We start from the raw sequence: 24714 nt of genomic DNA on the forward strand, positions 1-24714 counted from the left end.
AGCCTTAAGTACAAGAATTTCAAAGTATGCTGGTACATTCCATAAATTTCTGCGATATACGGACATTAACAGATAATATAGCGGTAGCAGAAAACTATTCGCTTAGTTTCACGATCGTCATCGATGGTTTTTTTTACATAACTTTTCCTCTGTTGCGAACACATTTATTGCCGTTGAAGACGCCCTATAATGTGCCTTATAAGAGATGCGGTCATATTCCGTATTTCTTGTCGGTAAAAGTTCCAAAATGAAATCGATCACCAGCAAGTTAGTTTGTCATTTTCTGGTGAACAACAATAAACGGCTAAATTGTTAATTATAATGAGGTTTGAGAACTGTGATTACAAGTTCTCTCTTTCTGCCACTTCGCGGCTTTTCCGAGCGAACGTGCGCGCGCCTTCGTAGCTGGCATTTGGCGGTGAAAACAAAGTTCTATAATTTCGCTCCTTTTCTCGTCCTTATGCCAGAAGGTCAGCACTGCTAGTTAAGATTAGCAGTTCTTTGAATAAAGCAGGTCGCTAAATTGGAGCAAAATACTAATTTACCAATTTTATTTGTATCTTTATTGCCCGGTCCTATGGCCAGAAGGCTTCGAGACCTTGGTTAGGTAGAGACCTTCGAATGTCACAGTGAAGAAAAGTTCACCAAACGTGTCCTGCCAAGCGAAGCCTGCTTTGGCGCCGACCTTCGTTCTTTTTCGCTGCCGCCGCTGGCACTGCAGTTCAGGATAGCCGAGAATGAACGGCAGCAGCAGCATCTGCGTCGCAACAGAATTACGCAGACGCTCGCGTCTACACGAGGCAGGTACTGCTGGCACGCGTCGGCACGGGCTGTCGTTCGGATCTCTCTCTCTCTCGGAAGACCTGCAGAGCGCCTTCGATAAGGTGAAACATTCGGCGATTCTGACCCAAGTCTCCAAGCTCGAAATGGGAGAAAGATCCTACAACTACATCAAGGACTTCCTCCCAGAGAGGACCGCCGAGCTACGAGCAGGCGACCTACAGAGGCAAGAGAAGAAGCTCGGGAGCACCGGCACACCGCAGGGATCGGTCATTTCGCCGATGCTGTTCAACCTGGTAATGATCGGAGTGGCCGAAAAGCTCGGGCACATCGAAGACGTCAGGCACACCATCTACGCGGACGATATCACTATATGGGTGACCGGTGGCAGCGACGCCCACATCGAGGGCGCGCTGCAAGCCGCCGTCGACGCAATAGAAGACCAGCTGGAAGGCACCGAACTGACATGTTCGCCGAGAAAATCGGAGCTTCTTATACTCCCACCTACCGAAAACAGCAGAGGCAAGACCAGACAACGCGAAAACGAAAAAATCAGAATCGTCACCAAATCCGGCAACGTGATCCCCGAGGTCGGCAAAATTAAGATCCTAGGCATGGTCATCGAAAAGCACGGAAGAAACGGCGAAACCATCACCCGTCTCAAGTCAAAAGCAGCCAACGCGATTCGACTCCTCAAACGAGTCACTTCCCGAAAGGCTGGCATGAGAGAGGAGAGCCTAATTAGGCTCGTCCAATCGTTCGTCATCAGACACGTCGCGTACGTTGCAGCCTACCACAGATGGCTGGAACACGAACGAAACAAAATCAACGTGCTCATCAGAAGAGCGTACAAGACGGCGCTGGCCCTGTTCGAGTCCACAAGCACGACCCGCTTGTTACAACTCGGGCTACACAATACGCTCGAAGAAATAGCCGAAGCGCAACGGACCTCTCAACTGGAGCGGCTGTCTATGACCAAAGCCGGGAGGAAGATACTGGACGATCTGGGAATTAGACACTCGAATGAGGTGGAGATGAAGCTCCCCGTCCCCGAAGAGGTCCGACGTCAGACCAGAATCGACCCCATACCGAAGAACATGAATCCTGAGTTCAACAAGGGAAGAAGAGCGGCGAGGGCCAAGGCTCTCATCGACCAGCATGCCAACGACGAACACGCGCGGTACGTGGACGCGGCCGAATACCAATGGAACGCCTTCGCAGCGGTCGTCATAGAGGCGTCAACCAGCGCCACGAGGACGGCAGCGAGCGTGAGAAGCGCCGGAGCGGAACAAGCGGAGGAGGTAGCCATCGCCCTGGCCATCGCCGAGGCAGACTGCCACACGGTGCTGAGTGACTCAAGACAGGCGGTGCGAAACTTCGCCAAAGGGCAAATCTGCAGGGAGGCTGGGCGCGTACTGCGAGCGGTAAAACTAGAACTAAAAGTACGACTGAAGTGGTTCCCGGCGCACGCGGGCGACGCGTCGGAACGCAATGAGAACCATAATGAGACGGCACACGCAGCGGCGCGAGCGCTAACCAACCGCGCCCCGGCGACACACCGTCCGACGTGGTTCGGAACCATGGACCGCATGACGGATTACAATGAAATCACGAAGGCCTACCGCCTAGCTCGCAGGACTCTCCCACCCCCGCACCCGAGACTGAGTCGAGTGGAGGCGGTAGTACTGAGACAGCTCCAGACCGGATCGCTACCGAGCCGGAAACTGATGAATCGCATGTACCCCGTGACATATCCGACAGATATGTGCAGAGTCTGCTGGAGGGAGACTATCCAGAAGACGCTAAATCAAGAACGCTCCCACCGCGGCTAGAGGCAGCCGCGAAGAGCTACGACCGAGACGATCAGCTCTGGGCCGTCCAGCAGGTCCTCGAGGTGCTCGAAAGGCACGGACCCAGCGAGCCGGCAACGGCGAGCGGAGACCCGCGCCGAGTAACGGCAACTTCGATTATGACATTGGCCCTCGTCGGGGCGCGCGAGCGCCCAACTGCAGGCATAAATAAAGTTTCTCCAATCCAATCCAATCTCGGAAGGCCGACACTGCACCGGTCTACGCGGCCGCCGGTCGCCACAAACTGTACGGCTAAACGGAATGGGCCACTTCTCCTAAACTTTAATTTTCAGCGTCGGCTAAAACAGCGCACGTCCTCACTTTTATCACTGGGACGCGTAACTTCCTCTTTCGTTTCGCGAGCGGTATTAACGTTTCAGGGACCAGAGCCGCAGCAAGCTAAATTTGAGCGGACGGCGATTGAATTAAAAGCAGCGAGATGAGAACGTATGCACGATAGGAGATACAGACGTTGGTGAGCCGGGTACAAATGTCCACCTGCTTCAGTTTTCACGTCTCTCTCACTGCCCCGTCTTTCATGCTGCCTAATAATCGCTAAAGCCCAAACTCGAATCATTTCGAAGCCAGTCGGTCTCGCGACCTCTCTGAGTCACCGCTGTAAGTTCGCGTTCAAACTTCTAGGCACGACGTCCTGCAGCACCAATTCCTTTCTCACGGTTTGAACGGCACGCAGAAACGCCATTTGGCGCTGTGCCTGCATTTGATTTTGTCGCAAGCCCCGTTAAGCTTTAGGCGTTTCCCTAAACTGGTTTTTTTCGCATCATGCGCAACTGCAGTGCTGCATTTTGTGAAGTAAGAAGCGCGCAAGACTGGCATGGCACTGATCGGCCATGTTCTCCTTATCAATAAGACGTTCTGCAGATTTTCAGTCGATCTGTCATTGTATCTTTTTTCAGCTGAAGTGTTTTTAATGTAGTAAGGTCGACACCACGTCACTGCACGCCTCTAGCAGCGCCGGCATACTTGGCATACGGTCCCTTTATCGCAGTAATGTATGGCAACAGTGAAGCTTCTGTCGTGGGTTAACATATTGTTTTCAATAACTGCGGGCAAAGTGCGTGCAATCCTAGCACGCGTGTCAGACAGAATAAAAAGCATTTGATGAAGACTGAAATGAGCGAATACGTTTCTGCGCTGTCCTGAACGTACATTTACGAGCGCCGATTGGCCTAAGATTAGTTTGTTCTGCACGGAACATTGCGCACCACCGTGTGTGCCGTCAAATCACTCGTTCAAACACAAAGTCCACCTGCTTTCCGGAGTGCTCCTCGATCGCAGGCACTGGTCCAGGTTCCTGTAGATGCAGCCCAAGTAGAGCGCGACGGCCCTGGAGATGTACATGAGCAGGAGCCGAGTGCTGAGGCACATGGCGGACAGGTACACGACACCAACGAACCCATTGCTGACGGCTAGGTTCATGACAAGCGGGTCCAGCTGGCGACCATCTTCTGCCAGCAGCATCGTGCCGAAGTGCGAGTGGACGTTCAGGGCCACGTTCAGGATGACGGCGGCAACCTGCGTGGGACACACTTGAAAAGACTGCTCCGTCCCTCCGCTCTTGGTCCACTGACAGCGGAATTATTAATGCGAAAGCACTGTATGGCCACGGGAAATCGGCGTTGGCGTGACCACGCCGTTGTCCGAAAAGGCTACGATCCCACCGACCCTTGGCGTTAATTAAGGTGAATTAAGGCAAAGTTAAGTAAGATAGAGTTAATTAAGGCACTCGAGCACACGACCTTTGGGATTAAGGCGCAATTCTTTTGGGCGCTCCAACCCATGACCTTTGGTGGGAGTCGAATCCACGACATTTGGTGTTAATTAAGGTGTTAAGGCACAGTTATTTAGGTAGAGCTAGTTAAGACACTCGCACCCACGACCCTGCGCTGTGCGCACCTTGTGGCAAACACCGCTGGTCACGTCGCGGCACTTCTGACGCCGCCGCAATGCTTTCGCATTCATCCACGTAAGTGCCCCTTGAATATTTGTCTTTCACTTTTATACTTTGATGAGTCTGTGTATATCTGATAATCACGGAGTAAAACCGTAAGTGCTCCAATGTGACTGTTAGCATAATTAATTAGGATCGATTTTAACGTCACTTAGACTGCCCACCCGAAACCATAATAGTGGGCCCAACAATTTGAGGAGCACGCTTGTTGAATTGCCAGTTGCTGAATATGCCTGCTAATTGCGAGCGTGTCGTCGGCCTCAGAATCGTTGTCGTCGTCATCCTACATAAAGTGAGGCCGATGACTGCGTGCCAGTCGGAATCACTGCCGTAGTAGACACGTAGCGAACCGTTTTCAGTTGGGGCCCCTCACTGCAGCGGGTTCGAAATTGGCAGCACTGCAAGTAGAACATGAAAACGTACTCACTGGCAGCCCCAAAAAAGTGAGCGCAAAAGAAATAACAAAATGGTGCGGGCAAATTGTGTTGCTCTTCCTTGGTGTCCTTTTATTCCGAGCCTTGTTGAAAGGGAAGTCGACCAACTGTTGTCGGTGTCCCGCGGGGGGAAACGAATGGTTCGCCTGCTGCGGTGCCATCGCTTTGCTACTATGGAGACAGCTGCAACCCGCGCACCGATGCCTCGTCATGCCGGTATGTTCAGACTGCTGCTACACACGGTGTGATTTCGCTGCTATCCTTCATATACGACTCCTGGCCACTGGCCGTAGCTGCTTAGTGGTTTCTGGCGTTACGCTGATTAGCACAAGGTCACGGGATCGAATCCCGGCCGCTGCGGCCGCATTTCGATGGGGACGAAATGCAAACGCCTGTGCACGGGGTGCTGGCTGTTCGTTAAAGAACTCCAGGTGGCCCAAATTAATCTAGAGTCCCCGACTACGGTGCGCCTTATAATCAGATCGTGGTTTTGGCACGTAGCACCCCATAAATAATGATATTACGCCTGGCCGTCCTACTTGCCGCATGCATGTGCGCAGTACAGATATGAAACGGGCGCGCGAGCGACCGTGCGCAGCGCAGGCTCTGGCCAGATTCGGCGTCCCTGCATGCATGCGCGGTCGCAAAAGTTCGTATCGTCATCAGGAAATACAAGATGGACTCATTTGCACGACGCTCCTTAGTTTTGCGCGAACGTTGTCAATAAGAGCACTTCACAGCTAGCGACCAGCAGTTCACAAAGGCGCGTCGTCCACTGGCGCGCGGCTCCGATGACACCCGCCCATGAATCCAGTGGCCACCGCAGTCCATGGCGCTTGCGACCCGGCCGGAGCTTATAAGTAGGGTACTTAGTTAGGAGCACAGCTATAGTAGGCGCCCCGAGCGTCGGTGTCGGCGTCCCTCGTTACCGAGCGAACGAGCTCGGCGAAGGATGAAAGACCGAGCGTGGAGCGCAGCGGGGAATGAAAGACGGCGATAGCGAAGAGAGCGCGAGGAGGAAAGCGGAAGAGGTGATATACCCGTGATATTTTGGCGTAGGTGCGGGATATAAAACTATTTACACGGTGTATTTACAAGGGACACATAAACATCAGCTGAGAATCCCGAGAGGCTGTTGCCACTTCGTCGTCTTCACCGTCGTCGACATTGTCCTCTTTTCCCACCGTAACAATATTACGCGTTTAGTGGCTGCTTGGGCTCTCTGTGACGTTCGTCAGCTCCACGACGATTATTAGCGTCAGAGATCGGGATACTTGTGCACAGCACCACGGGACGCTGCTTCCTCGCTTCCATCTAGGGCTGGTCGTCTGCTCGCATGAGGCACACGGTACGATCTGTCCACGGATCCGGCGTGCGACTTGTGGCTACTACGACGTCCAACTATTTCCAAGTTCCAACAGGATGTAGCGTTAGATCGGACGCCGTACCCGTGACGATATCAATATATTGTTACGGGTACGGCGATGTCGCGAGGTGCTGCCAACTGAAATCAGCCGCTCCACTGCTGCGCAACTGTTTTCGTGCCGCAGCGGCAACGTGTGGCGCCGCAGTCGTTATCGAGGAGGCACCATGGAGGTCATAGTACAAAGTGGTACCGCCGCTGTAAGGTCAGTGCATGCAACATACACGAACATGCCTTGGACGTAGCGTACAGTGTGGAAGTGTAATGTTCGGATATAATGAAGCGAACAAAGAGACTTGGGTATCGCGAGGAAATTTCACCAGACATAGGCAAGTGTTTGCAAAGTCTTCGGTATGGAAGTTTATTTAAGGAATGAGAGAGGTCGCCTTGAGGCAGACAGCTCTACCCTAGCTGCTGCTATACGCCGGGATAAAAGAAATGGAAAACAAAGAGGGCTGTGAGTGATGATGATGATGATGTGTACAGAAGCTGTCAGAAAAAATTCTTTAAGATGAACTTTCACAACCGCGAGTTGAAACCGTACTGTGCAGGAATGCAAGTAATGTGCAAATTGCTCTGAAATTGCATTTGCTGTCTGGCCAAGGTTCCAGTATTACGTCTTCCGTAAAATACCAATCGGTGATCTAGGATAGAGAATCAGCCAGCGTATTTTGTTCACGTGCACTGGGGGATAGTGGGGGCGATGGCAAGCCTTTCTTAGAGGCAGGAATTGTCCAAATTTGCATATATCTGCGAAGGTTCCTTTATTTTCCTTTCACGCGCGGTCAAGTGCCAACATCAGCGCCTTACCTGGAAGGTCACCATGGCCCATGCGAAGCGGACTGTCTGTCGCTGCACGTAGGGAGGCACAGCAGTCTGTAGCTCGATGAACCCACAGATTCGCAAGAGCTCGACAAACTTGGGCGCCTGGACCAAGAGGAGCACGTTGTTGAGCGCAGCCTCCACGGTGAGCGCCGCCATGAAGGCGATGAAGATGGTCTTATTCAGCCGGTCCGTGTCCCTCATGGCGTGCTTGTGCCGCTCCGAGTCCACGAACAAGGTCACGCCGACCGCTGCGTGCGAGCACGTCACCCATCTCGTGCTGTTCTGTTAGTTTAGTGAAACGCACATCTGAACACAGCCACCGAAACATCAGGACGCCGGTGCACTGAGATAGTTATGAAGTGAAACTTCGATAAAACATTTATCATTTAGGGCCTTTCAATCCCCCATACCCTCCCCCATGCAGAGTAGTATATGTAGGACACTGTACGCATGTCGGCAGAATTGTTTCATTAGAGCTGTTTCTCTCTCTCTGCTCTTAAAAAAATACACGGAAAGGATACTCTGCCACGTTCTTATGCCACGTACTTATGTAGAAATAGGAAAAAAATAATAAATATTCTGGCATTACTTAAACTAGTCACTTGAATTTCACTGCAGATATCTGAAAGTCATTCCTCCGCGCTACAGAAATAGCGTATCTTACAGCGAAGCTATTGAGGGCTACTTTCCCCACTATCGTGTCCGCGTGCAGAAAAACAAAAAAAAAACAAAATAACTCGAAGATAGTGCAATGCCGGGCTGACCCGCGGCGGGGGTGACGCAAGCGTTGAGCGCTCCCTTTACATGAGCCAATACCGGAGATGGTAGTTTAGAACTTCTTGCTGGTCAAGTTGGTGCATTGCTTTGAAGAACCAAGTAGCGCATTCAAAAAATACGAGAGCGCCCTTTCCGTCTCCGTCGCCTTTTCCTGTGGTTGTATTTTTTGAATGCGCAACTTTGTTCTTCAAAATCCGAAGATGGTTCAATACTGGGCCGACCCATGGTGGAGGTAAAGCAGGCTTTAAGCACTCCCCATACGTGGGCCGATCCCGAAGATAGTGAAATGCCGGGCCCACCCGCGGCGGAGGTGCAGTTCGCCATTAAGGGGCACACATACACAGCTTCGTTGGTCATCCTTCTTCACAGAGTGGAAGGGAACTGAGCTTTTTAGATAAGGAAGTTAAATGAGGTTATACAGTTCAAGGTAAACTACAAGCTTCAATGATAATGCAATTATTAGTCTGAAGTAAGAGTACGTGTCTGTAGTACAGGACCTTTGCGTGAAAACACAGATTCACCGCTTAGAAATGGTACCGAGGAGAGCGGTTTGGAACATTTTTAACAAATACAAAAAGATAGCCTCACCAACTTACAAGTAGTATACCTACACGAGCGCCACGCTGAAAAAAAAAATGGGCCATGTGGTATATTTGCGAAGTATTTTGCTTGGATTAATCACTGTAAGCACACCTTTGTCTAAAGAACCCCTGACAACACGAACGGTCGCCACACTCACAAACACACTACAAGAAAGTTCTACAATAAAAACAGCTTAGAAACAGTTTTTTTCCCCGTTTACAGTCTCAGCGCACTGGAACTCTCTCGCTGAGCATGTATTTCAGCCTGGTAGCTTTCATGAAGCTGTTCAATAGCAGTTACCACACAAAACATTTTTATCACGTTATTTTTACAGCCCTACTTACTGCTGTACTGAGTATTGCTAAATGCTTTTGATTCTCCAAGTGTGTGCATGCTTTGTGTATTATATGTGCGTTTTCTTTCTTTTTTCGACGCCTCGTTAAGCCACAGAAGACTTGCAAAAAACAAATAAACAAATAATAAAGTTGAGTGTGACTTAAGTATTTAAAGTCATACGTTCAATGTTGTAGTCGCTGTTAGAAGCATCTTTCTTGTTTCGGCACTTTATTTTTACGCACACTGCCAACGTGCGTGTTCGCCGTCTACGAATTCACGAAGCGGCACGTTCATTGTGGTCGACGACTTCGCCTGCAATTCTGGCACGCCAAGTTCTTCACTTGAGTGGGGGTTTTCTTCTTCTTTAGCGACAGCCACAACGAAGGAGTTGTTGTTAAAACTTGGTTCAGGAACTGCAAGTGGTTGTTCCTGCTGAAGGAAGTGGTCGCGACTAGCCCATCAATCGATTAATCTCAAAGCCCCCCCTCCCCCCATCTTCTCATTGCTTAGGCAAAATTTAAACCAGTTGACTGCTTGCCTAAAAGCATTTATGCCTTTCACATGCATTTTGACACATCTGGTAAGCCCAAAACAAAAATTTTTCTTTAATGTATGGCAGCGCAGCAAACAAAAATGACAGAACGCATGTGCTGTACTTCCAACTGATTTTTATTACATATACACGCATATTTTATGCACACATGTATGAAAAAAAAGATTATCCTACACCATGATTTTACTTAGAATCAACAGCAAAACAGAAGAATTACACGAGTGAAATTGTGTATTGTAAATCTAACAAGCTTAAAGAGGAAAAGAACCGCGACTTGAGACGGGACGTGAGACGTAGTGGACAGGACGAGGGGTAACTAGCAACTGAGGTTTACTACCATGAAACACATAGCAGCAAAAGGACGCATCATATCAAGGCACGCTGCGCGCTGATGCGTCCTTTTGCTGCTATGTGTTTTATGGTAGTAAACCTCAGTTGCTAGTTACCGCTCGTCCTCTCCACTACTTCGTCTAACGTCCCGTCTGAAGTCGCGGTTCTTTTCCTCTTTAAACATGTCGGACCAACTGGCCCAAAGTTCCCCCCTCTTAAACTTAACAATTTTGCGCAGACGTGTATTTGCTTATTTCGCTTGTTTCAAAATGCTGTGAGCCCATTGCGGGCCTTTACAGGCTGAAAAAAGGAACGCAAACTACGTAACTACACAAGACATGAAATGTTTCGTAAGACGGAAATCAATGATGCATTAAAAGAGAAATAATTTCACAAGAACACATCAGACAAGCAGCAGTTGCTGATTTCTCGTAGAGGCGACAACGAAATCCGTAGTGGCCTAAATGTCCGAGTTAAGATCGTTCCACTACAAAATTTATTTAATTAAAAAGAGTGTTTAAATTATTAACTTTGGTTGATTAGGGCATAAAAAATATCAGCATAATTTGTACACAGAGAAATACTGGCAGGGGGTACACGCTGGGCGATATCTCTCGTGCGATCGGTGCAAAAATTATTAATCTCGAAGTTTCTCCGCGAGTTTCAAGATACGGCAAGTGCGCTCTCGTATGTAACACGGATTAAATATCGCTTGGGAGTGCCGTGCACGTGTTTTGACCCTTTCTGTTTGCCGACATGCAAATGAAATGGCAGTGCTACGAGAGTTCGTCCAGACCACGTCAAACGTTTCTCGTCGTCGTGCGGGCTTACTCAAGTGGTAGCACCATATGCAGAGCGGGTAGAGCAGGTAGAGGCTCGCCCTCTTGGCCCGCACGCGCTGCGGGTCGGCCGAGGCCAGGTTCTCGAGGAAGCAGCAGCCCAGGAGCCGCTGTGCGCGGCCGATGACGCGCAATCCGGCGTAGAAGGGCCGGCACTCGTTGCGCAGCAGCTCCCGCGCCAGCACCGTCTTGCTCGCCGCGGGGCTTCGCTGCTGGGCCGCGGGCGCCACCCGGAACATTTCTCTGGTCGCTCAAGGGGAACGGCGCGAGAGGTTGGTTTCTTCTTTCCCGACTATTGCGTTCGTTTGACTCACGAAGAGAACGAAAGAAAGAAAACAGGCAAGGAGATTAAACAACAAGAAATTTGGTTTGCCACTCTTCACCGGAGGGGTAGAAAGATCGGGAGAAGATAGCGACACAAGAAAACAAGCACACGATCCCTGCCGGTCCCGATCATCGCACACGATAACGACACAGGATCGCGAGTAGAACAACGAACAGCATTTACGGCTGAAGCGTTGGTGCAGTTTTTGCCCTTAAAAACTGTAACGGTGGCTTCGTCACCATCTAGTTCTGCGCCATTTCGGAATAGTTTGTTCTGGTAACGGTTTGCGATAAATGTTTGGCTCCGATACATCAGTATGACGTCACAAATTTCCAAGTATTTTCGTTCATTTTAGCCATTTTTAGATTGGTGACGTTCTTATTGTTTTTAGGTCATGTACTTGGCTTCCGTAAGCCACCTCTTTTACCGGCAAGTTAAATTCCATGACGTCACGGCACGGCTGTATCGCGAGAGTCGAGGTGGCGTCGCCACTCGTGCTTTGTTGGGCGTCTTTCCTGGCTCATCAAGCTTCCACTCGAACTACCTCAATTTTCTTTTTTTTTGCTCTCGTTCTATGGGCCGCATATCAATAAGTGAAAAAAAAAGAGTAACGCTAAAAACATTGCCAAACAAATAAAAACACTATGCTTGCTCACATGAATGGCAGGAATTTTCATCTCCCGTGACTTCTCTTACTTTATGCGCAGCTTTTCCCAAGTCGATGGCCTGGTCACTCGTCATTAGGGAAAAGCACGCCACCGAGAAACGCGTCACTTTCTCGACTAACCCGCACATTGCCGACTGGCATCAAGCGGCGCTTCGGTCAATTACGAGCTCCTCCGAGCAAGAGTGAAAAAGCCCGGTGTGCCCGCCCACTTCTTTTCGCGAGAATATCGAACTTCGTGCGCGTCCGGGCTGGTGGGCGTGGCCGCCCGCCAGTGGGAACGCATCGATCCCGGCGCGCCATCGTGAAGCTGTTCACGGAAACCCATCGATTGGCCTTTATCCCACTAGTGTTGCATGCTCGCTGGCTGTTTAACGACGAGGCAGAAGAAAATTGATCGTGGTGCACTTGCGTGTGCGTACTCCTATCACACGCCAATTAATTACGTTCATTAAAAAGTTCGTTTGAGCACATTTCTTGCCTCTTCACTGTCATGAAAAGAAACCAACTGCAGAATTGATTAAGAATGTTTCATTCTTCAGCTAGTTTTGTCAAGTTTACGGAATGTGGACTCATCTGAGAACTCTATACAAGACCGTCAGATTTGAGGATATCATCTATATTACGTCTAGCATACTTGAAAGCATTTATTCAGCCATGAATACTGGGAACGCACCTATTCACCCATCTGAAAAATCCACTTTACGTGAAACGTTGTGAAAAATTTGGCAGACTCCACTGTAGTTGACGTCTACGTAATGTGAATCAGTAATAATTTGCAGAGCAGGGTTGTATGAATATTGTAAATGTTGGGTTGCGAACAATTATGCAGAGATTGTATGTAAGGCAATGTTTCTAACGGAAAGATATAAGACTGAAAGCCAAGTAAGACACAGCGGCGCATACCAAGTGGCCAACGTACCGGTGGCAACGTTTTTCCTCTCGAGTGAAAAATAAAACAGAATAAAAGTGAGCGGTAGCCTGCGCCAATAAGATGTGTGCCGGTCATTAATGTAAAATAAGTGAAGAGGTCTTTTTCTATGAAAATCCTATACGAAATTGAGAATAAAAAAAGCAATTAAATCCAAGTTAAAAAGAAACGTGCGCAGCTTGCACTAGTGGTGCAAGGCTGGAGCCAACCATGGAGCTTGGGATCACCTAGCTTTTACGTGGCTTTCCTAAGTTGTTTGTAGGTTTTGCGAGTTTATGTTAGGTTATCTTAGTTGTTGGTAGGCTTGACTATGTCGTTTATAGATTTTGCGAGGTTAGGCTAGGTTTTGCTAAGTTGTTGCTAGGCGGGCTTGGCGCTGGAAGTTTTCGAGCAGTTGCAGGCCGGCATCGCTTTCTCGGCAACGTCGAGGGTTCAGGCGCCGACTCTCGCGTTCCTTGGACTGAAACTCAGGATCCTCAACTCGGCGTCGCCTCTTCTCAGCTGCAGCTTCGGCGCGGTGTTCCGGACCAGCTCGGCGGCGACGCATCGCTTATCGCTTGGCAGTACGGCGCTCTTCCTGGTAAGCCGCTTCTTCTTCGGGCGTCCGGACTTTCTTCGGTCTTCCCATGGCAAACACGTACGCATGGAGTAGATGTGTGTCGCCGCGCTGGCTGTTCCGAGCTTTTTCTCGCCTGTGACGTCAAGACTCCGCCCTACGCGCGTGGGGTGTGAGGAGGTTGCGTGGCTCGGTGGTTGTTAGGCAACGCGAGGCGACGCACAGCTGGGCTGAGTTTACTGGTAACGCTCCACGGCGGAAGTAAAAGCTTAAACAGCTCCGCTGTTAAAAGCAGATTTGAAGGCTAAATCAGTGGAGAATAACAGGATGGTAACGTTAGGCCATGGACGAAGCAAGCTGAGTAGCACAAGGTTTGGCCAGCAACAGGAGTCGTCCTCCTGACCATCACATGTAGATATTGTATAATACTGATTGGGAAAATTAGTGTAAAATATAAAGGTATTGTAATGCTCGGCAGTGATTTTCTATACCAGTTCTACAAATCTATTTCCAGTGCGATTTATTGGTTGTATCAGTTGATCCCAGAAAAGTGTGCCGTTGTCCCAGGTGACAGGTGTAAGCGATGCTTCATACAGTAGAGAGTTTTAGTTTAGGGGACGCAAGCGGCTTGCGTACGCAAGAACTATGGGCGACGGCACTGCGCATGCGCAGACCACCACGTCTACTTGCGTCCTTGGGTTGTTTGGCCTGCCGAAAACATAGCTGCCCCTAAGTGGTCACGTTGCCCACGTGACTCTCGCGGTGTAGGAGAACTTACGAGTAGTTAGCGGGTAGATAACCTAATAACTCTTTCGCCAAGTGTCGGCAGACGTCGTTTTTATATGTATTAGAGAGGTTTAGCGTGTCCGGTATTCGGATAAACGCCGTTGGGGCGCTGGGGCGGAACCATAAGCGGGAGCGTCCTGCATGGTGCAGCCACCTGGCGGCGCAAAGCTCAAACGGACAAAAGCAGCTAATATTGCTGTAACCAAGTCTATTCTACTTCGCTGCTGGTGTAAATTTTCGGCACTGGCGTAATTGTGTTTCTGCCAAAAATTTATGCCCGCAGCAAAGTAAAATACACTTGGTTACTGCAATATTGGCTGTTTTTGTCTGTTTGAGCTTTGCGCCACCAGGTGGCTGCACCATGCAGGACGCTCCCGTTCATGGCTATGCCCCAACGCCCCAGCCTGTGTTTACCCGAATACCGGACACTCTAAACCTCTCTATTAACTGCTTTTAATACGAATAGTTTTATGTGCTTTACTTCATATGCTTGATTTCATGTTTTAAAAAATGATAACGCAGCAAAGATCAGACGTTGAAGGCGCTGCGAGCGCATGCGACCTCACTGCGGCTTGCGTTTGGGGCCGCTAACCTATAACGTGTTTCTGCTTGCGTACGCAAACGCACCCACTCGCTAGGGGCCCCAACGCCTTGCGTCCCCTAAACTAAAGCTCTCTATTGCCTTACTGCCGGCAGCAAAACTTCGTTCGCACAGTCGTCGGATTATGCCAGGATTTAAGGAACGATGGGACCTAATGAAACTCAACAGACGCACAACCAATAGCTCAGGCGCTGACTTGATGTAATCTACATGTTCATGAAAATTTAATTTTTAATCGAATACGATTCCCAGCAGTTTTATATGATATTTGTGTTTTAGAAAAGCGCCATACAGTTTGAATGATGGACGAAGCTTTTAAGTGCCAATGTGTCCATTATCAAAAAACGAAAGTAGAATACTAATGGAGTCTAATAGTGACCTTACTTTTGCTCGCCCAATCGGAAACAGAAGAAAGGTTTTGCTGTGGCCTGTAGCTGCAGCCGTGAGCAGCCGGCAAGAAGTATAATCGTTTCACCGGCTTGCAGGCGCACGCCTTGTGGAAGGTCTCGGCCAAGCAGACTCTGAAGGACCCACAGTACTGGGCGCGTTGCCAATCCTTGTGGGTGGATGGAGGCATCGAGACTTCACCCGCGTCACTTCCCATTTCTTCAAAAATAACTAATAAATAATAAAGATTCGTGGGACATCGGTGCTTCCTGAAGAAGTCAAGTACAGTGTCGTGCCATGACACTATCAAAGGCACCGGGTAAAGTTCAATTATATTATTATTTCTGGTGTTTTTTGTGTATATACACTCCAGTCAACCATTACCGCAACGCGTACAGGGCTAGAGAGGAGTTTTTTGCGTGCCTGAAACTGAGTTCTTCTTCATGTATGAAGTTGTTTGAATTTAGAAAGACAGAAATTTAGTAAACGTTCGAGAATCTTTTCAAATAGGGAGTTCCTTACGATAGGTCTGTCTGCCATAGGAAGGATAGCACATCGGCCAATTTTCGGGATAAATATAATATCGCCTTGCTTTCAGCAGAAGAGGAAATGACCTAGTTTAAGCGCGGCGTTGGATAACAATAGAAACAATTTGGCTGGTCAATTCAATAAATTAAACATGGCGGTCTAGACCTAGCGCGGAGCGGGTGTTTCCTAAACAGAGAGCATGTTCCGTTTCACGTGAAAGGATGGTTCTGCGGACTGCGGGGTGTCGGCACGGACGCGGTAATACAGCGTACCCGACGAAGGCTGTCACCTACCGCTGTGTGTTCAGTAACAGTCTTGCGGATTCCGAGGCGCGCGGAAACTTCCATCGGGTATACAGACGGCTATAGGGGTACGAGATGCGTAGTCTGCTTCTCAAACGCCAATTTCTGTCCACAGGTGTGCTTGATGGCTAGCTCGCGGCATATTTCTTCGTCAAGTAGGCCTTAGACTTTTTTGATATCTTATTTCTACTGTGTGGAAGTACTTGCACATTCTTTTTTGAATCTCTCGCAGGCGCGCATCATCTGCATGCTGAATTTTCATCGACATGGCCCTCACCGTTTTACGCTCCTCGATTAATTCGGGAGTCCACCAGGCTTTGTGATGACTGCTTCGAGGTTCCATTTTACATAAATAATTGTGTATAAACCTTCACAGATCTTATAAAATCTCACACTAACAAAGTCGAGGGTAAGGCCAGAGTAAAAAATGCAGTGGCCGCATGCCCACAATTATTTTCTGCATAATCATTCCAAGTAATCACTACAGTTATTTATACTGCACTTGGAGGTTACAAATTCACATTCTGTACAGAATGTGAAATGAAACAAACCAATGTATCGCTAATTAGAGTGCTTACTTCTAATACCAGTAATTGTAAGTCTCAGTGAGTTCCAGTGAATGGGGCTAGTCGAGACCAGATAAATATTTACGAGAGCGAGATACCGTCTACTGAATTTGTGGCGCTATTTAGCCATCATATCCTTCCTGGAATAATGCCTGTGATAAAAAATATTCATAACATTTTTCGTTACGGCAAAACTTTATCTTGTGTTACATGACGGTTCGCTATTTTATTCCGGGGTTATGACACAATGACGAAGAAAAGCTGAAAGCTATAGTAAAGCAGCCTTATCAAGACGCCATGCAGGTCCTTTAATTTTTCAGACGGCCCCCAGAGAGGGAGCCTCCAGAAACCCATCTGAGGACAAAGCCGTTTGTTCCAAAACGCACACAAGGCTTTTAATACAACCAATGTAAACATACAGATAACAATTAAACACTCGATGAAAAAATTCGCAGCAAGAAACCAATGCACTCAACGCTCGGACACCACGCAAGTTAGGGCCGACCACGGCTGTGATGGCGCTCAACAGTTCGACGTGGAGTTCGGGAGGCGAGGCGACGAAAGATCACCGATGTGGCCGACCGACGAACGGGCGACTGCAGAGCGTGGAAATGGGAAGCAGGTGGCTTGGCAGCATGTGCAGGTGGAGGTGGCCGGCCAGGCAGCTGGGCGCAATCTTGGGCTCACGCTCGGCCTGAAGGCGCAGGAGTTGGTCGGCCTCGGGCCGTGATTGGGCAGAGTTGCGGCGCCTGGGATTGGGTCAAGTTCTGGAGGCTCGGGTCCGGAACGCGACAGCCCGCCTTCACTCCGGGTCCGGTGGCACCCTGGCGCCGTCTTCTGGAGCTCTTCTGCCAGTGCACCTCGCTTTTCTGCCGCTCTGACCGATTTGTCTTTGCCTGATTCGGAGTTCCGTCTTCACAGGGCCCTTGAAACTTGTCTTGTGTCCCAGACAGTGGCGCATACCCACTATGGGGGATTGGCTAAGAAGCAGACGGTTTTTCGTATGCTTAGTAGTAAAGCCAAACTAGATTTATATTGTGGAGCGTGAGACTAGAACTGTAATTTAGACGTGTGATGAAAATATTGTGAAGAATCTTGATAAAATAAATTAACGGGAATAAATGAAGTAATAGAAAATATTGATAATTTTAGAAATTCAGCAACGTACTCTTTTTGTCTCTCTAATAAAATTGTAAATTGCAAGAAAAGCATCCCTGTGGCTGGATCCCAGGGAGGTCGCACCAAAAGAAAGAATGGTTGGCGACGTTGGCGACTCTTCTTGCGCCCTCGTATACCGGATTGAATTGGATTGGATTTCCTTCTTCGATGGTGCGTACCCACTGCGGGGGTTGGCAAAGATTTGGATGGTATTAGGAGGATGTCGGTAGTACAAAAACTGGTAAAAGTGTTGTGTGGAAACGGATAAAAAAAATGTTTAAAGAATTCAAACAATGCTCTTCCCCGCATGTGCTACAACGCTGGCTAGACTTGCATCCTGCACTAGTATGACGACATCGCCAGCAATTACGGCATTGCAGCAGACGCGATGCCAGAGGGTCAACTCTGAATACAAGGGGCCACACCTTTAGTTCTGATGGACAAGAAGTTCCTGCGAATGTTGCAATCACCGATTCTGTTGGGACCCTCTTATTGTCTACCACTCGATTGTAGCGGTAAATAGCAATTACTACAGTCCCAGACAATCTCTCTCATGTTTCTGATGGAGATAAATCAGCATCGACACCTCTGGCTATTGGAGAGATGATGAACAGGGATGAAGGCACACACCGGCAGTGACGCGAATGATGAACACTTAAGCAAATCCGCGACACAGGTCTGGTCTGGTGATCTGCACACGATACCTCCGCGGCCGAACGGTCTCACTTCTGTGATGGTCTGGTACGCAGAAGTAGCAGCACGGAGCAATTTCTGGATAGCCTGGGGTTTGGTCAACCGTACAGAGCCTCCATTGGAAGGAACCAGAGCCACAGGGATGCTGCTCACGCCCCTGCGGGTAAACAAATCCAGGGGTAATTCGTCTGTCGGAATAGATGATGTCCAAGGGGAAAAACCCCTGCCAAGGGAGTTTTTGGACATCAGCCTAGGATGATACAGGCGCAAGAATAATAGGAAGATCAACCAATAAGCCTAGAAAAGCCTAATACCACCCAAAACTTGGCCAAGTAACAGGAGACGCAGACAGGTCCGAGGAACGTCCGAAGAGCGTTCGAAGACTTCCATCCAGCACGAGATTCCCATTTGCGCGCGCATTCTTTGTTTTCCTTTCCCAACCAGGGCACCGTCTCGCACACTATACGTATCACAGAGTGGTACATCTTTATTCGATGCTTCTTTATTGTCAACACAAGATATTGCGGGCTGATTACTCATTAGTGTAAAGATTCGTGTAATAATGCCACAGCTGTCAGTCCACTGAAGAGGAAGCAACCTCACTCAAATACGCGCATACAGCATAGTTACAAGTTTTTTTGTTTTGTTTTTTTGAATGTGCATGGGGTTTAGAGTCTCAACCTGCACGGCAGCTTATGAGGGACGCGGTACTCTTGTGGCTCCTGATTGATTTCTGCAATCCGGTGTTCTTTAACGTGCACCTAAATTTAAATTTAGGCGCCCCCCCCCCCCCCCCTTACCATCGGAACCCGGCCGCCGCGAGCGGGATTCGACGCGCCGCCGAGGCAACGTCGGCTGTTGTGGGCAAGTAGCTGTGAAGCGGCGGAAGCACAGTCTCGCTTATAGTGAGCGAAGAAGCTGGGGAAAAGGGTCTATGCCGTGCACATATAAAAAAGGATATATTGATTTCCTACCGACCATGACAAGGAGGCCAGCCTTAGTGACGAAAACAGCGCCATATCTGACAGCCACCGTAGGCTGCCAATAAATACGTCGTTATTTTTTTGCCTGGATCTTATAGCAACTGCTGAAATAAAGTGGTACTGTTTTCCACAAAGATGCGGAATAAATGGAAAGCTAGCTGTCGAACCTTGTTATTGCTGACGTACGCGTCAAGATATTCAACAAAGAGCCCCCCTATGCACTCTTATTTTTATTATGATCCCATGCCGCCAACCCTTATGGGTTTATGTTTCTTGTTTCTAGTTCGTTTTACTCTACTGATTCAGTGGTTCTTGCAACAACGCTTCATTCGTCATTTGCTCGTTTGCAGTTGATCCTTTTCCAGTCTTTGAGGCGGTATGCAGTGTGCCCCTTCTTGTCAGCGCGTTTTATCATTTTTTTTTGCTTGTCACTTCGAACATTAACAGACCTAGCCTCCATTCTTCCGAAACAACAAAGAGCAATCGCAGCCTTCGTCAGAACACGTCGCGGTACCTCACAGCGGTGCCCGGCGCGACGTGGCAGAAACAAAGCCGCAATGATCGCGACTGAATGCCGAATGATTGCGACTGAATGGTCACGATCGAAACGAAAGCTCAGAGCTCAGTCATCTTGCACCCTTCGACAATTGCACCAATGGTGTACCTTCAACTGGCCCCGGTTTACAGCACAAGGCGAGCGGATCCCGGGCAGCAGTCGCATTAATTTGACGAAGAGCCTGGAATAAACTCGCTGCACTGCAGAACACACTGAGAAATCCGAGTGCACCCTGTACCACTGGCGCACCTTGATGCGACAACGGACGGGATGCAGATACTGGAAAGAAAAGTTTGTAGGTAAATCAGCTGTTTTTATAAGTGTTTCATTGAATAATTGATTAATGCATTGATTGAGTGAATAATAATCCATCGATTAATAATGCATTATAATTAATTACTGCATAATGAACGAAATGATTATTCACGTTGATTGATTAATTAATTAAGGCTTACAGCTATAGGGCTATTTTATCGAGAAAAATATTCTGAGCCTCTTCGTTTATTTACCGCGTAAATCGGTGTCAGCGCGTGCGTGGGGATTGATGTATGCGAAGAACGAGCGCTTTTGGGTGAACTTATTTTTTCCAGCTGAGACGATATTTTCAAGGGGTATTGGCGGCGAGGAGTTACGGAGTCGCCATCTATCGGAAGCGCCTGGCTGGCGTAGTATGAGGGATCACGTGGCGCGCTCCTCGTAGGTTTTGCTGTCAGCGCTCACTGAAAACACCACGCACGAGCTTTCCTGGACATTTCTGTACGTACTTTCGAAACGAGAGAAGTTTTTACTGTCTAAATAATAATCTTGGGCAAACTGAAATCACAGACTCGTTTACAGACGCTCTCTTTTTACCGAATACGTACTAGTGAACGCCACTGTGCGCGGTCGCCGCGATGGAGTCTCCCGAACCGGCTTCTTGCGAGAAACATAGGCAAACGCTGAGAGCAAACTATGTGAAATATGTTCTTATGGTGTTTGTATAACTAAATGGAGCGTAAAAGAATGAAGCCTCAATGCAGCAATTCCACAGCTTCGCAGCGGCCGACTGCGCGTCTGCATGCTTGTCCGCGCACTGTTTCGCTTTCTCCGCTCGCGCGTTTTCGCACCGTGCCATGAGCTTTAGGCCGCAGAATATGAGCATTTGACAGTAAACAAGCAACCACTGTTGCGTGGGCATTATCAGAGCTGTTCAAAAATAATTTCATTGTAGAGACTTCAACGTGACGTGCCGTCATGACGATTCAATCTTTTTTTTTCTTCTAAATTCTTGGACGTTTCAATATTATTTCTCGAGTTTCGTCGCACTGTATGTTTATTGGTGTTTTCAGCGTGCGATTTCCCGCTGCTTCTTTTTTGTAATACAGTGCACAGAATTCATAACACAAACATGACCATATGCCATGTTTTTTTAAATGTGCTTCTTACCGCTCCCTTTCCACTCCAGTGAACTTGCCAGTATCTATAGCATCGACAAGTGCATAGACCAAACCGTCATGACATTAGTCGGGCAGCGGATTCGGGCAAGCATCACAGTGCGCGTTTTCTGAACATCGCAGACCCGGCGCCGTAGCAGAAATCTTCCTCGCGTCTGTGCTTGCTGCATACCCGAGTTGTAGCCGATTACTAGTTGTCGGTTTTATGTTTCGCTAGCCAAGCTTCCCGCAGCTTCTTGTCCTGCGGCTACGTGTGAATAAGGCTGACACCGAGCTCCGTTGCGTACGTCCGGCACTGCGGCACCGAGCAATATGCCTACCATGTTGCGCACCTTCAAAGGCAGCCACTACCTATTGTGGTGCTTTCCAGCGTTGTAAAGGAGACACTCGAAGCGGGAAAAGCTCGCCACTAAATGAGGACCGCAGCGTACGATGGAATTTAAACTGTCGTTTTCAGCTCGCTTCGGCGCTCCCGAAGCAGCCGACGCGGCCGCTATGTCCACGTGATCGCTAATAGCACGTCACGCCATCGGTGGCGCCAGCTTTTCCAGTGGTGGAGCTCGAGGCCAATAAGCTAAGTGTTAATTTTTCCTAGAACATTATTCTGGGCCTCCTCGTTTACTTATCGCGTAAATCGGCGCCAACGCATGCGTGGGCATAGATATATGCGAACAACAAGCGCTTTTTGGGAGAAAATATTTTTCGCAGCTGAGAGGATATTTTCATGGGCTTAGTGCTTTTTCATTTTTTCGAGAAAGTCATTTTGGGCCTTTTCGTTCATTTATCGCGTAAATACGCGTCAGCGCGTGCGTGGGGATTGATGTATACGAAGAACAAGCGCATGCGGGAGAACTTATTTTTTCGCAGCACAGACGATATTTTCACGGGCTATATGCATAGTGTTTTTTTCTTTTACATCTGTTTAGTGAAAGTCATTTCGGGCCTCTTTGTTTATTTATCGCATAAATCGGCGTCAGCGCGTGCGTGGGGATTGTTGTACGCGAAGAACAAGAGTTTTGGGGAGAATTCATTATTCGCGGCTGAGACGATATTTTCATGGGCTATAGGTTTAGTGTTTTCATTTTTTCGAGAAAGTCATTTTGGGCTTCGTTTATTTATCGCGTAAATCGATGACTACGCACGCCCGGGGGATTATATATGGGGAGTACCAGCGCTTTCGAGAGACTTTACTTCTTGTCGCAAAAATGATATTCTCATGGGCTTAGTGTTTTTTCCATTTTGGGGGGAAAATTATTCTTTGCCCGATCGTTTATTTATCGTGTTAAACGGCGTCTACGCATGCCCGGGGACTGATATATGCGGAGTACGGGCGCTTTCGAGACACTTTATTTTTCGTCGAAAAAATCATATTTTCATGATTTATAGGCTTAGTGTTTTTTCCATTTTGGGGGGAAATTTATTCTTTACCGGATCGTTTATTTATCGCGTTAAACGGCGTCTACGCATGCCCGGGAACTGATATATTTGGAGTACGGGCGCTTTCGAGACACCTAATTTTTCGTCGAAAAAATCATATTCTCATGGGCTATAGGCTTAGTGTTTTTCCCATTTTGGGGGGAAAATTATTCTTTGCCGGATCGTTTATTTATCGCGTTAAACGGCGTCTACGCATGCCCGGGGACTGATATATGCGGAGTACGGGCGCTTTCTAGACACTTTATTTTTCGTCGAAAAAATCATATTTTCATGGGCTATAGGTTTAGTGTTTTTTCCATTTTGGGGGGAAAATTATTCTTTGCCGGAGCGTTTATTTATCGCGTTAAACGGCGTCTACGCATGCCCGGGGACTGGTATATGCGGAGTACGGGCGCTTTCTAGACACTTTATTTTTCGTCGAAAAAATCATATTTTCATGGTATAGGCTTAGTGTTTTTTCAATTTTGGGGGGAAAATTATTCTTTGCCTGATCGTTTACTTATCGCGTTAAACGGCGTCTACGCATGCCCGGGGACTGATATATGCGGAGTACGGGCGCTTTCGAGACACTTTATTTTTCGTCGAAAAAATCATATTTTCATGGGCTATAGGCTTAGTGTTTTTCCATTTTGGGGGGAAAATTATTCTTTGCCGAATCGTTTACTTATCGCGTTAAACGGCGTCTACGCATGCCCGGGGACTGATATATGCGGAGTACGGGCGCTTTCGAGACACTTTATTTTTCGTCGAAACCCCGCAGGGGCGTCTGCGTCAGCAGGCGTTTGGTGTGTTGCGACACCACGTACCCGAGCACACGAGGGTTGGACCCTCCCGCGTGTAGCCGTGCGCGGCTTAGCCGTGTCTGGGGAAAAGGGGATCCTGGGGGTTGAGCTGAAGCTGGGTGTTTGGACCTTTAAGGCCCCCCGGCGGAGGCAACACACCTCTTCGGCCTCGGCTTCACATAGACGGCACCTCCAGGCTGACCCACCTGGAGGAAATCGGCAGTCGCCTTTTCCTGTCCTCCTCTCCATTCTTCGTCTTTCTCTCCCACTTTTCTATCTCTCCTGTCTTCTCTTCACTTCTTATTACTTCCTCATTTCCTGGCGGCAAGGGTTAACCTTGTGTAATATATCCAGTCTTGGGTATATATATTAGGTTATAGTGGGATTGTACCGCTGGCGTACGCAGAATAGAATGTTTCTAATCCTGTGCCGTCCCCAGGTTGGGCTCCCAGGTGGGCGGCGGGCATTCCTGCCGAATACAGTAATTATATATGGCTTCAAATTTCCCCCCACTCCTTGATCGCTCCCTGAAGAGGGGGCGCACCGATGAAACATTCAACTTTCTCTTCAAACCAAAAGAAATATTTCCCAAGTACCACGTAATACATAGTCAACACGAAACAAAGACAGTCCGTACAATATCCCCGTTTGTGGTCGCAAAATGCCTGACAGAAGCAATCGGTTCTGGTTACAAAGTAACTAAGATGGGAAGCGGCGACCTTCTTCTGGAAGTACGTGACAAGCTCCAATACAGCAAACTGACGAAACTTGTTGCGTTTGGTGACATCCCTGTATCTGTGGGCCCCCACCGGTCTATGAACACTGTGCGTGGTGTCATTTCTGATGACGACCTCCTTGATCTTAGTGAGAGCGAGCTGTTGGACGGATGGCAAGACCAAAACGTGGTGAAGGTGCAACGAATCAAGTTAAGGCGTGACGACAAGGAAATTCCAACAAAGCATCTAATAATAACATTTGGAACAAGTGAACTACCTGATTCCTTAGAGACGGGATATTGTAAACTACGCGTACGACCGTACATTCCCAATCCGCGCCGATGCTTCAAGTGTCAGCGTTTTGGGCACGGGTCTCAGAGCTGCCGAGGGCGTGCCACTTGTGCAAAATGTGCATCTAAAGACCACGCTTCAGACAACTGTTCTTCTCCAACCCACTGCGCTAACTGTGACGGAGACCACCCCGCCTATTCACGATCGTGTCCGTCATGGAAGAAAGAAAAACAAATAATCGAACTGAAGGTAAAACTAAACATCACTTTTCCAGAAGCGCGCAAGCGCTTTAGTGTCCACAATCAATCGAATCCGTCC

The 24714-nt window shown here is 48.5% G+C and overlaps 1 protein-coding gene and 1 pseudogene across 3 annotated transcripts in view; one reads left to right on the forward strand and one right to left on the reverse strand.

The window, feature by feature from the left end:
- LOC135911948 (uncharacterized) overlaps positions 1 to 11806 on the reverse strand; it is a 28422-nt gene extending 16616 nt beyond the window's left edge. For 2 of the 3 annotated variants that reach the window (XM_070528181.1, XM_070528179.1), the window contains exons 1-3: positions 10694 to 11129; positions 7270 to 7532; positions 3901 to 4166 (exon numbers count right to left, since the gene is read on the reverse strand). In XM_070528181.1, coding sequence (XP_070384282.1) covers positions 3901 to 4166; positions 7270 to 7532; positions 10694 to 10940 — 776 coding nt within the window. In that variant the 5' untranslated portion in view covers positions 10941 to 11129. Of the gene's footprint in view, positions 1 to 3900; positions 4167 to 7269; positions 7533 to 10693; positions 11130 to 11722 lie in introns of those variants that run through there. The other variant, XM_070528180.1, reaches the window with a different exon arrangement.
- LOC135911946 (uncharacterized) lies at positions 927 to 2886 on the forward strand (annotated as a pseudogene).
- Positions 11807 to 24714: the final 12908 nt, after the last annotated feature.

This window comes from Dermacentor albipictus, chromosome 10 (genome assembly GCF_038994185.2).
Source record: "Dermacentor albipictus isolate Rhodes 1998 colony chromosome 10, USDA_Dalb.pri_finalv2, whole genome shotgun sequence".
In the NCBI taxonomy this organism is placed as follows: Eukaryota; Metazoa; Arthropoda; class Arachnida; order Ixodida; family Ixodidae; genus Dermacentor; species Dermacentor albipictus.